At 45.0% G+C, this 13,462-nt stretch overlaps 1 protein-coding gene across 1 annotated transcript in view; it reads right to left on the reverse strand.

Annotated features, from left to right (window-relative positions):
- Positions 1-13,462, reverse strand: part of dpp10 (dipeptidyl peptidase like 10) — a gene marked incomplete at its 3' end in the record, with an annotated part of 1,190,700 nt that overhangs the window by 278,696 nt on the left and 898,542 nt on the right. The window contains exon 18 of the mRNA XM_084314814.1: positions 1,540-1,584. Within this exon, the coding sequence (XP_084170940.1) occupies positions 1,540-1,584 (45 nt within the window). The remainder of the gene's footprint in view (positions 1-1,539; positions 1,585-13,462) is intronic.

The raw sequence follows: 13,462 nt of genomic DNA on the forward strand, positions 1-13,462 counted from the left end.
CGATAACCGATATTAATATTGCTGTTCTGGCCGATACCGATATTTAGCGATGTCGATATCTCTGTATAGAAAAAACTTTTTTATGATAATCAAATAAAGAGCCATTTTCCAAAACGCATAATTTTTTTACTTTTGTAACTTATTTTCAGAAATGACTGATATTTTGAAACTATTTAAGGCCAAAACATGTAAAAAGAAGAAAAAAAAGATAAATATATATATTTTTTTTTAATATCTGCCCATATCGGCCCTATCTTGATATCGGACCGATACCGATGTGTAAAAAAAACTGCCATATCGGCCGATATTATCGGCGGCCGATATATCGTGCATCACTAACAGAGACATAGAGAAAGAGAAAGTGAGAGACAGAGAGAGAAAGACAGAGAGAGACAGAGAGATAGACACAGAGAGAGAGACACAGAGAGAGAGACACAGAGAGAGAGAGAGAGAGAGAGAGAGAGAGAGAGAGAGAGAGAGAGAGAGAGAGAGATCATTTTCTATATTTCTATAATATATATAGTGGGAGGAGTCTAGATATTAACTATAATATATCTAGTGGGAGGAGTCTAGATATTAACTATAATATATCTAGTGGGAGGAGTCTATATATTAACTAAAAATAACATTCAAAAAGGGCCATGTTTATTTCCTGTTGCACTGTTTGCTAATACAATAACTGCAAGGAGATATATATTCTTCTTACCATATATATATTTATCCACATATGTCTGTATATACCTGCATTATATTGTAATCCTTTTGATATATCTGTAGATTCTATATCATTCTGTACATATCCCTTACCTACTCTTACTAGTTATGCTTCTGGCCAGTATGACTTACTACCATAGTGTCTTTATACCTGTATCACTGTACACAATAATACTATACACTGTACATACTAATATCTACTAATGTTATATATTTGATATTCAGTTTAATCACCTGTACATTGTATATTACTATTGCACTGTACCGTTACATTTGCACTCTGGTTGGATGCCAAACTTGTTTTAGTTGTACTGTACTGTATGATGACAATACATTTGAATGTAATGTAATCTAAAATACATTTTGGTTCAAGCTGTTTCCTAGCAACAGAATGCCAGTGAAACCGTCTATATGTGAAGTAGACACAGTTCCACACAGTTAGCAGATTTTTCCCATTAATTTGGCCTGACAAAGTCAAATTAAGGGGTATTAAAAAGTAATTAATTATCCTTTATTTTATCCAATCACAAAAACAGCACCTTAAATACACCTTAAATGTAAGATTAAGGGGGGTTCCTTAATTGACACAATTAAGGGGTTCCACACCCAGGGGGTGGAATTAAGGTGAAATTAAGGGGTCCAGTTAAAAAATTAAGGGGCCCTTATTTTTTATTAAGGGGTATTGCATGTTTTCAGGGGCAAATTAAGGGGAAATTAAAGACATTTTAAGGACTTTAAGTTGTGTAGTGACTGCACCTGGGTCCGACACACCTACCCAAACCGTAACACACTGGTTGAGGAGAAGATTGAAATGAGAGTTCTTACTGGCATTATTGAGGCTGTGTAGGATCACAGTAGGCACTCCGGGACCTGAGGAAGAGAAACCAGAAAAGGACATTTGATTAATTTGATTATTTGTATGCAGACCTGGAGGCTCAGTGCAATACATGCCAATGTCGGTTACTGAGTGACTGTTTGTCTGAGTCTTTACTCATCATGGTTGAAACATGTATGTCTGAGTCTTGACTCCTCACGGTTGAAACATGTATGCCTCCTGCCTCCTTCTGCCCCCTCCTTCTGCTTCCTTCTGCCTCCTCCTCCTTCCCCCTCCTCCTCTTGCCCCCTCTTTCTGCCTCCTCCTCCTCCTCCTCCTCCTCCTCCTCCTCCTCCTCCTCCTTCTGCCTCCTCCTCCTCCTCCTGCCTCCTCCTCCTCCTGCCTCCTCCTCCTCCTCCTGCCTTCTCCTCCTCCTCCTCCTCCTGCCTTCTCCTCCTGCCTCCTCTAATCACGCTTTCCTGTCAGCTTCCCTTTTGCAACTTACAACAAGGTCATTCAAAGCTGCCCGTCTTAATAACCCTGGCTCGGCAAATTAAGTCTGTTTTATTCAGTGTCAGCTGTGAAGCACCCCGTCCCCGGTTAATGAGATTGCATGCTTTTCCTCTGCAACTCGGTCCTCAACAAATCACCCCCCCCCCCCCCCCCCCCCCCCCCCCCCCCCACCACCCGCTCAGTCCCTGTAGCTGCTCATCTAAATATCACCTGCAAGAGAGATACTGGTTACCCGTCATGTCTTTTTACCAGGAGCGGTAAACATTCCTTTTAGGGGAAACACCGATCAATGAAGCCAAGAGACTGGGGGCTAGATCCACAAAGAATGGATTGCACGGTGCTAATTGCACCCTTACTTACAATTCATTATGAATTGAAAATGGTGGACCCTGATGTAAACAAGACGAAAGTCTTTCTCTGGTCTGCATCCCCTTAACAATTGTGTGTATTGAGCCGTACCTGCACAGTGAATGTTGTTAACAGATTGCAGAATGGGTACAGTACAGTATGGCTCAATACACACAATTGTTAAGGGGATGCAGACCAGAGAAAGACTTTCGTCTTGTTTACATCAGGGTCCCCCATTTTCAATTCATAATGAATTGTGTAAGTAAGGGTGCAATTAGCACCGTGCAATCCATTCTTTGTCGATCTAGCCCTGGGTTTTCCTTTTTGCCCACTTAACTTATGTTTCAACATGTATTACCGTGGGGGTTATAAAAGACCATAAACAATAATTCACAGGGATACAAAAACTAATTTCAGTGTCTGCTATTATGGTACTTTTCACACTGAAAGAATAGTAATGATTCAGGTTTTCATTGCGTACTTGATGACAGGGCCGACCCAAGCTTTTTTGGGATTAATCGCAATTCGATTTGGAGGGCCCTCTTGCGAGCCAAATTTATTTTTGGATGCGTTTTGCTGTGCTGTCTGGTACTTTACCTCTTAATCAGCCTCTGTCTCTCCCTTACTCTCCTTTGAAATAAATCCTTTGCATAAATACACATACAGATACTATATCCACAATGACAATTAATAACATAGATAATAAAGCCACAGACGAAAGGAACCTGACACCATGGTAATAATTGTATTTTCAAAAAACAATGCATAGGAAGCAGCAGGAGAACGCAGGCCACTCGTGAGTTATACTGTGTTTTGTATATTTGAATGCCTTGTTTTGCTTGTATCCTGTTGTCTTTGTAAAGCTGTAGAATTGTATTGATTTTTGTGTAATTAACAAGAACTTGTTTGTACAGGGCGAGGTCACTGCTGTAACGGGCGTGTTGGGTTATGGCAGTCGGCCCTCTAAAAACAACATACAGCACTGATGCTGTTTAGTCTCTTATCACCATTAGACCAGGGGAGCCAGCGCCCCGTATCTGCTAAATGATTGTGCTAACGTCAGGGAGAGCGTCCAACCGTGAAACTCACTCTCATCTGCTGAGAAAATAAACAAGTAAAGGGCAGGAGGCTCTGCCCTCATTTAAATAAGCTCCTCACAGGGCACGATAACCTAAAACAATTACACACAAAAGAGGGGCTAATTGTTTTACTTTTACCCTTCTCGTTCGGGGGGGCGGGGTGGGGGGGGATGATGGGTTTTTACGCTGGATATGTTGGAGGATGACATGTGACTGTAGGCCCTGAGGAGGTCAAATGGTTGACTAAATAGGATGCATTAAAAGATAAATAGTATCTACTAGGGGTGTAACGGTACACAAACACCACGGTTCGGTACGTATCTCGGTTTTGAAGTCACTGTTCGGTACGGGTTTTCGGTACAGTGGGGAAAAGTTTGGCTTTCCATTTTTGCAGTAACTAATTGTACTTGTAGGGCTGTCAACGAATATTCTATATTGAAATTAATAATATCATTTCTTTCCCCGGAGGAAAAAGGGTTGATTGAACTGGTTGACTTAACTAAACACCTGTTCTTGAAAGGCAGAATCCATACTGTACCACTATGTTGTATAACAAACTGACATTTTGACTCAATACAAATATAGGACAAGTATTGGATAGAAATGCTGTGTGAGTCCTCATCAATCATACAAACAATAATCGGGTGCTCTTTGGGATGGGTTTGATCAGTAGCAATTAAGAAGTTTAAGTGTGTGTCCTTTGTAGAATAGCTCAGAGAATGGACAGAGTAAAATTGTGCTACAGTACAATCAACAGCGGAGTGTAATAAAAGGCTATGGTGAAGAGGTACGTTTTTAGCTTTATTTTATTTTTTTGTTTTTTTTTATTAGGAGATCTAGCTTCCCTAATGTCCATAGGTAGTGTGTTCCATAACGTTGGTGCATAGTTTGCAAAGGCCCTGATTCTCTTTAGGCTGTGGTTTGGAACCTTCAATAGACCAGTAGTAGATAATTGCAATGTTCTCTAGAAGGCACATAGTTGACTAGATAATTTGCAATGTAGCTTGGTCCTGTTCCATTTCACTATGTTATGCATCTGAAGGGTAATACTCAATACATTACTGTCTCAGACCAGTGTTACTCTGGTTAATAATCACTATATTACTGTCTCAGACCAGTGTTACTCTGATTAATAATCACTACATTACTGTCTCAGACCAGTGTTACTCTGGGTATATATCGCATAGCTCTGCTCAGCGTCTATTGCAATACTCTTCATATCCAGTATTGAACTGAAATAAATTCTCACATGTACCTTTACATACCATCATCTGTCTGGCCACACCCCCATCCGCTACCCACATAAGCAGGGGTGTGGCCATACCATCAGCTCCTTCTTCAATTTTCACCACGTCAAGTGCCTGCAAAGTACCACACTTTGAAGAAAGTAGAAGATGAAGGAGCTACGTTGACATTATATCTTTGTTTTCTCTCTCACTATTTTCGAGAAAATACAGCGATAATGTCTTTGCCACTGGGGTGTCTGGAAGATGATGATCATTCTGACCTCCACCAGTTTTTTCGTATTAGGGGCTCGCGTCGCTGGTCTAATCCCCACCTGCAGTTCCCCAAGCTGCAGCTGGACAGGTATTACCTTCGGTTCTGCAGCTGGACTGTGCAGGAGGGGCGACGGCTGTTGTGAGAAGCGAGCTACCTCTCTGGGTGAGTGATGATTTTGCTATGTGAGTGCCAGTTGTGTTGCTATGAGGGGATTAGCTGCACGATTTACGAAAGCCGGCCCCAGACTAGTATCCTTTTTCTGCCTCTTAGACGGCAGAGAGAGGGTCCTGGTTTGAAGCCGACGGAAGTAAAATTACTGGGCCGTGACCAAGTGGTTAAAACCCCGGATCTTTGGACGAGCGGATTTCTCTCTGTCACCTGAAGGCCCCATCTTTCAAGTTGAAAGTTACCCTAAACACGAGGAAAGTGGGTTTGGTGTTTCGTTATAGGAAGCTCCACGCCCAATTCGGCTGCAGCCCATGAGGGAATTGTGCCGATACCGCTGTATATCTGTTAATCACCATTCTGGAAACTGTGGTAACTTCTTTTTCTCTTCTCTCTAAGGATGAGGATCAGACGGCGGCTGTCTGAAGTGTTGGCTTTATTGTGTTCTCTCGTGTGCAGTTCGGTGATAGCTGCTTAGCTTATGTGCTAGCTGGGTGAGCTACCTGTTAGCCAGTTAGCTGTTAGCTGCGTGCTAGCTCGTTGCGTTCGCTAGGCTAGGAACGTTAGCTTGTTGCTACCAGTCGGCCTGAGTTGGCTGTTAGCTTATGCTACAATGTTGAACATTAGCCGTGAGAATAGCAGGCCATAACACTCTGACTACGACGTCATCTTTGACAGAGGATGTAGTCGGCCCTACACCGTGATCGGCTGTTGGAGGGGGCCTACAGAAGTCACATCAGTGGAGGCTGCTGACCAAATTTTTAGGTGAAGCACAAATTATTATATTATATTATATATTAAATAATATTTTTAAAACATCCCCCACTGTGTGTCAGTGGTCAGTGGACACAGATGAAAACATATTAACATTAGGTGACAGCGGACCTGACCAGATGAAAACATATTAGGTGACAGCGCACCTGACTAGATGAAATCATATTAGGTGACAGCGCACCTGACCAGATGAAATCATATTAGGTGACAGCGCACCTGACCAGATCAAAACATATTAGGTGACAGCGCACCTGATCAGATCAAAACATTTTAGGTGACAGCGCACCTGACCAGATCAAAACATATTAGGTGAAGGTGACAAGGAAGCCACAGACTCATACCCCCCCGACACTCAACTAACCGCCTCGGACAGTCCTTCATACCAGTGGCCATCAGGCTCCACAACAGTGGGCAGCGACTGCTGCCAGACATCGACCTAGAACTAATAGGAACCCAAGTAGGACAATAACACTACCTTATGCATACTGCACCTTATGTGGATACTGTGATACTGTGAATAATGAATAATGTATATTTCAGTTAGTTAGATAGTAAATTATATTGACCTATTTGTTTACACTGCTTGTGTTGTTTTCACTACCTGTACCCCCCCCCCCCCCTTCCCCCATGCTGCTATGATGCCTGAATTTCCCCAAGGGGATCAATAAAGGAATATCTTATCTTATCTTAAAAGGAAAGATGAAATTACCTACCTGGGTTCCATCCTATAGAGGCAAATCTTTCCTGTGACAAAATGGGATCCAATGTAATAAAACTAAGTCAACCAACGAACTAGATTCCTGTACCGGATCTCCTCTCTGGTAAACAAGAATACCTTGAAGACTCTAACAGGAGCACTCATTCAAGGGTACTACGACTATGCTTGCACCTCATGGTACCAAAGCACCTCAAAGGCACTAAAAACAAGATTACAAACATCACAAAACAAACTGGTCAGACTACTGCTTGACCTTACTCCTAAAACCCACCTCACCCCTGTCCACTTTGACAACCTAGGATGGCTTAGAGTAGACGACAGAGTACAGCAACTTGCAATGGGCCTGGTCTACAAGATACACTACACCACTAAGATACCCATGTGCATGTCGAAATACTTCCCAACGGTCAGTGAATACCACGACCACAACACCAGAGGGAGTTCCACAAATCATGTTCAACCCAGATAAAATAATTTAAAAAGTAAAAAAAAAAAAAAAAAAAGAAAAATGGGGTTTTTTAATAAAAGAAAATAGTCATAACTTAGAAATTAGATTGCATAGGTCTATGAATCGATATCGCGATTCTGTTTCGATTAATTGCCCAGCCCTACAGTGTGTACAGTAAGTTAGCTTGGTGATTATCATTGTGATGTAGGCTAAGCTGCCTAGCTACTGTTAGCATACAAGCACTGTAGCCTACTTACTTTTTCATCCACAACGTTTTTTCTGATCCAGATGCATAAATCCACTTCTTCATGTTGCTCAGTTGCTGGTTTATACTTCGGTCCTAATGTTGGCGCAAAGTTTAATTTAGCCTGACTTGTTATAGCTGTACAGCTTACTAACTACTAAACAACAACTTTCTCATAGTCTCAACTTTCACATAGTCAAAATGGGTCCAGCTGCATGTCCGGAGGATAGGTTTAGCTCGGGCCAATCTCAAGTTTCTCAAGTTTCTTTATTAGTTGTCATACAGAAGTACAGAATACTTTTATACAAAATGCTTCTTTATGTTACATTTTGTATAAAAGTATTCTGTACTTCTGTATGACAACTAATAAAGAAACTTGAGAAACTTGAGATTGGCCCGAGCTAAACCTATCCTCTGGACATGCAGCTGGACCCATTTTGACTTTGCAATGCAGAAATCTGATTGGATTTGCAAGGCTGCCAATCATATTCAACCTCCGTGCATTGGATGTCAAGGGCTGTCAATCAATCAATCCTCCATTCAATGGCAAGAGTTTAACTGCACAGACCGTGCTTAGATGAAGTTAATAGCCTATTTTGATTCGCTGTTATTTATTATTTATTTAACAATGGGTCACACCTGTGAAGTTTTCTTCACGAATAATTACTGCAGGCAATACTGCAGTGCAGGCCTGCTCAGAGCTGTCAATTTTGGCCATTTTTGAAGAAAAAAAATTCACTGGCATTTTTTTTACAGAGGAAAACATTTATAATAAAAAAAAAATAATAATAATAATAAAAAAATATATATATATTATATATAGTTTTTTTTTTTTTTTTTTTTTTTAATATATAGGTATATGTAAATTAATAATAATTATGAATTATGAGTGAATTTGTGTTTCTAGTGTTGTCATAGAGAAACCTCCACTGAGTCACATGTATAAGCTCTGGTACCGGGGCTCTTAAAAGGGCCCTCTCTGGGTCTGTGTTTTTTCTTCCTTTTGCCTTTTTTGTTGTGATGGAGGGTTGTGTGTGTCTTAGCTTCTTTGCCCCGCCAGCGAGGACTTTCGTCAACGTGGAGACCAGTGTTTGCAGTCCTCTCACCCTGCGTTCATGGTATAGGTAAGGGTCCTCTGGACACTTAAACGCCTCTTCCTTCCTTTCCCTTCTAAATGTTTTGTAATAACGATGTTTTTTTCCAAAACGTATGTTGCTTCACTACATTGGGGATACGACATGTGTTGTGTGTGAATTGTCTTGTCGCTGGTATAGTTTCTCTCTACCTAGAAAATCGGCGTTGTTTTTTACGTGAGTAAAAATGAACTGGTTTGGTTGTGATGAGTACTTGTGTGTTCATGTAACGTTAGATAACGTGGTTGAGCTCACAACTAGCTGGGTTAATAACCCTGCAAAGCTATGCTTAGTGACATATGATCGAGGGGTGAGTCCTTCTTTCAGCCTGTGATGACAATAAACAGGTAGCGTGTTCACATATTAACAGGGCGGTACCTGTTCAACCTAGTCGTATCAGGGGTAAGGTGGTGAGGGGTGATCCCCCAGGGTTCCCTGGGGCTTCCCCCCCTCCTCTCAAACATGTTTTTGTTTACAATATATTGTTTCACTATGTTTGTGGGGATACAGTGTAATCCCTCAGCTTCTGCTGGGGTTGTGCTCCTGCTTGGGGAAAATTTTTTTTCTTAGGGAAAAGATTGTTTTGGTCGCTATCATGTGGACTTAGCAATGCCTGTGGCCAGTACTTAATCGAGGACTTGTGTCTTCTCTCGTTATGAAAAACGGCGTTCCTCTTACGGTAGTGAGAGTGTACTTTTGCCTTTTTTGTTGTGATGGAGGGTTGTGTGTGTCGTTAAGATCCACAACTGGGTTATGTGTTGGCCTACAGAAGTCACATGTATAAGCTCTGGTACCGGGGCTCTTAAAAGGGCCCTCTCTGGGTCTGTGTTTTTTCTTCCTTTGAAAAATTCAGATGGCAGGTTCGCACATGAGTCTAGGTGAAGCTGTTAACGCTTGATGTAGCATGCTATGACTGGCTCTACTTTGTCATTACATCGTATCAGGGGTGAGGGGTCATAAGGGGGTGAACTGGTAAAACCTTCCTCCCCTTTTTCTGATTTGTCAGGGGTTAAAACCCCCTGTCCTTCGGGCTTCCTGTCACGTTGCTGGATCAGCGCGTCACAGGGTAGGGAGTTTTCCTGGTCCCACGCCATATTGGGCAGTGGACCACGGAAATTCCCCCGCCATAGAGTACGTCACTGGGCGCGTTTCTATTGGTAAGACTTCGTGGGTTATTCAGGCTCCATGTTGTGGACCTCTGTTACAGGGAGTTTCAGAGCCTCCTCCTCAGGGAGTTTAGAGCCTCCTCCTCGGGGACTTTAGAGCCTCCTCCTCAGGGAGTTTCAGAGCCTCCTGTGAGTTCAGACCCTCCCTCCCAGTGAGGGAGCCTCCTCAGAGTTTCAGAGCCTCCTCCTCAGATTGTCAAGGTGAGTATGTGTATTGAGCTTGGTGGGTGATGCAACGCAGTAGAGACGTTTTGTTCTTCTGCTCTGCTCCCTACTGATAGTGTGTGTATTGGGTCAGAGCCTCCTCAGGGAGTTTTTCAGAGTATCCTCCTCAGGGAGTTCAGAGCCTCCTCTGTGAGTTCAGAGCCTCCCTCTCAGTGAGGGAGCCTCCTCAGAGTTTCAGAGCCTCCTCCTCGGAGAGTCCTAGTCCAATTGTTACATAGCTCAATGTTGCAATGTGTCTTTTCAATCTATTGCTCACGTGGGAAGTCTCTCTGGGGTTTCCCCGTCCCCTCCTTTATGGAGCAGGTTGACGGGGTATTGTTTAGGGAGTTCCCTTACTCCTCGCCGGTCATGGTCATGGTTTTCCCCCCGTCCCCTCTTTTATGGAGCATGTTTTTTTTTTTTTTTTTTTTATCTTTCTTCCCCTCCTTTTTTCCCGATTTTTCTCCCATCCCACCCTTCCTGGTTGTTGCGTACTTTCCCCTACTGTTGGTCCGGGAGACCGGAGACTGTCACATGCTTTCCTCCGACGCATGTGCAGCCTGGGGCAGGCCAACCTGGCCGCGCAGGTTCTCACCGGGGAGAGTGTAGCGTGTGGGAGGCCACACTATCTCTCCTCAGTTCCAACCCTCTCTGAGCAGGCGCCCCGACCGAACTGTAGGGGTCGCTGTCCACAACGCCCAGGACCCACCCTTCAGCTTTCCCACCCCCTGATACAGCCAATTGTATCAGTGTGAGAGGCCAGCCAAGCTGATAGCAACGCCGGGAGCTGGATTCGAACAGGCGAATCCTAGTGTCTCCCGGTGTTGGTGACGAACGTAATCTCCGTGCGCCACCTGCCCCCCCCTATGGAGCATGGTTGACGGGGTGTTGTTTTCCCTCAGCCGCGTCGTATGGGACCCATGTCCGTATTTTTTTCTGTGAATAAAGCGGCTTCTTGTCACTCTCCCAGGCGGCTTGGAGGAACGGTATCTGGTGTCTTGTTAGACTATCCATTGATATGTTTTGGGTCTCGACGTGTACATAGTGCTGGCCCTGGGTGTTTCTGATAGGAATCACGCATGGGCTTGCGCGCCTTGGTTGCTCATCATTGAAACAGCGTTTTTATGGGGCAAGTGGGATGGAGTTTGTCTCTTCCAAGCGCCAGTTTACTAGGTTTGTCTCGACGAATTCTCGTTCATATCTGGGGGATGTTAACGGAATAGATCAAAGCATAGGTAGAGGGGTCTCACGCCCTTGGGGTGGGCCACCGAGCGCGGTACGAAAGGGACCGTCTGGGTGGCACCCTCTATAATGTTTTGGATCGACACGCGTACCTACCCCCCATCTAAGGGTTGGGGATGGCGGCGTGATTAGGGCACGGGACTGATTCTGGTCACGCCGGTCCAGGTCAGTTAACCCGTTGTCCGCCAGGGACGCAGATCTGCTGAGGGACTTGTGCTTTTTTTCGGGGGGGGGGGGGTGCCGGGTCGGCCCGGGTGTTGCAGGGTTTGACATTATGGAGATGTTCGTGGTTGTGTTACTACGTATTACCCCTCACTGTTGCATGGTCCATGTTGTGTTGTACCTTGCGCTGCGCTAAGGAGGCCTGGTCCTTCTCCATTATTTTCGCCCCTCTCTTCTCCTGCTTAAGCATGGCTGGGAGGGGGCTGTTGAGGTGATTCTTATAGAACTCCTCTGGCATCCCTGTGTACGTCCCGGTCCGCCGGGCCCGGTCCGAAATTGTTTCGTCGACCCGTAGGCCTGGGATAACCCCTTTTTGAAAACTGAAACACTTGTACTGCGGTATAGCCAGTGTATACCCGCAGTTGTGTTTTGGAGTTTTTTCTTGAGGGGTTATAGGAACAACCGCCTCATGTTGGAACCAAGGGGGGGGTTGATTCCCTGGTGTGTTGGTAGCGGAGTCAACTCTCTGGGTAGGCCGGTGAGTGTGCCCCCGCACGTTTCATGACGTCTGCCAATCGTGTCAGCCTTCTCTGCCTCGGCCCCTCTAGAGTGTCAAGGGGTTTTTGTGGAGGCTGTGACATGGTGCACAACAATGCCAGCATACGCCCCTTCCGCCGGGGTGCTGTTTCAGCAGACCCCTTTGGCGCCTGTCTAGTCCGCAGTGCTCCAGGCTCAGGTCGAGTGGCCTGTTGCCTGGATTGAGGGATCGACCTCTTTTGGGGGTCGTCTCCCCGGTACGCTGCCTGCTCCCGCTGTGGGTGTAGCCTCTTGAGTGCTTCGAGCTTACAGCCATGCCAACCTGAACACGCCTGATCTCGTTCGGTTTCGGAAGCTGTATAGGTTCAGGCTTGGGTTGTACTTGGATGGGTGACTGCCTGAGTATACCAGGTTCAGTGAGCTAGGCGGCGTGCTATAGGGGGGAAGGGCCTGCTCTTGGATGGGCCCTGTCCGAATGCGCTGGCGATGTGGGGGGCGGTGTCACTAGTGACCGCCTGGTGAGGTCTTGATGCTGTGGCGTCATTGGCCTCTCCAGGCCCCCTTTTTCCGGCGGGGTCCAGTCCCTTCTGGGTCTGGGTCCTCCTTCGCGCTCCACTGCTACGGCCTTGCCACGGGGTTGGGCTTTGCTCTTGATCCCGTGATATTAGGGGTGGTAACGGGGGTTTGTTCCTTTCCGTTCGTTCACCAGTGGCATGCAGGTTGTGCATTTGTGTAGTCGTGGGTACGCCCCACGGTCTTCTAACCCTGTGCGTTGAGTTGCTGAAGTCTCCTCTTCGCACAGTCGGATCCGACTCCCTCCCGTCCTCTGCTAGGGAGGTTCGGGGGGCTCGGGTCCTCCCCGGTTTTGATGGTTGTGGGGGCCTCAGCGGGTACATTTGTCGACCTCAGCTCTGCTCAGCTCCTGTGTTGCAATAGACGCTGAGCAGAGCTATGCGATATATAACGTACGGTTATGTATATAACCATAGTTATATGAGCATAGTGACGCTCAGCGTCGGACTCACGGAGGACCCCGTGATCTTGCCTCGTGGTGAAAGATTTGGGAAGGAGCTGATGGTACGGCCACACCCCTGCTTATGTGGGTAGCGGATGGGGGTGTGGCCAGACAGATGATGGTATGTAAAGGTACATGTGAGAATTTATTTCAGTTCAATACTGGATATGAAGAGTATTGCAATAGACGCTGAGCGTCACTATGCTCATATAACTATGGTTATATACATAACCATATGTTAATAATCACTACATTACTGTCTCAGACCAGTGTTACTCTGGTTAATAATCACTGAAGTACAGTCTCAGACCAGTGTTACTCTGGTTAATAATCACTACATTGCTGTCACATACCAGTGTTACTCTGGTTAATAATCACTACATTACTCTCTCAGACCAGTGTTACTCAGGTTAATAATCACTACATTAAAGTCTCAGACCAGTGTTACTCAGGTTAATAAACACTACATTACTGTCACAGAACCGTGTTACTCTGGTTAATAATCACTACATTACTGTCACAGAACAGTGTTACTCTGGTTAATAAGCACTACTGTCTCAGACCAGTGTTACTCTGGTTAATAAGCACTACTGTCTCAGACCAGTGTTACTCTGGTTAATAATCACTACTGTCTCAGACCAGTGTTACTCTGGTTAATAATCACTACATTGCTGTCACAGACCAGT

The sequence above is a fragment of the Notolepis coatsorum genome (genome assembly GCF_963971535.1).
Source record: "Notolepis coatsorum genome assembly, chromosome: 5".
Classification (NCBI taxonomy): Eukaryota; Metazoa; Chordata; class Actinopteri; order Aulopiformes; family Paralepididae; genus Notolepis; species Notolepis coatsorum.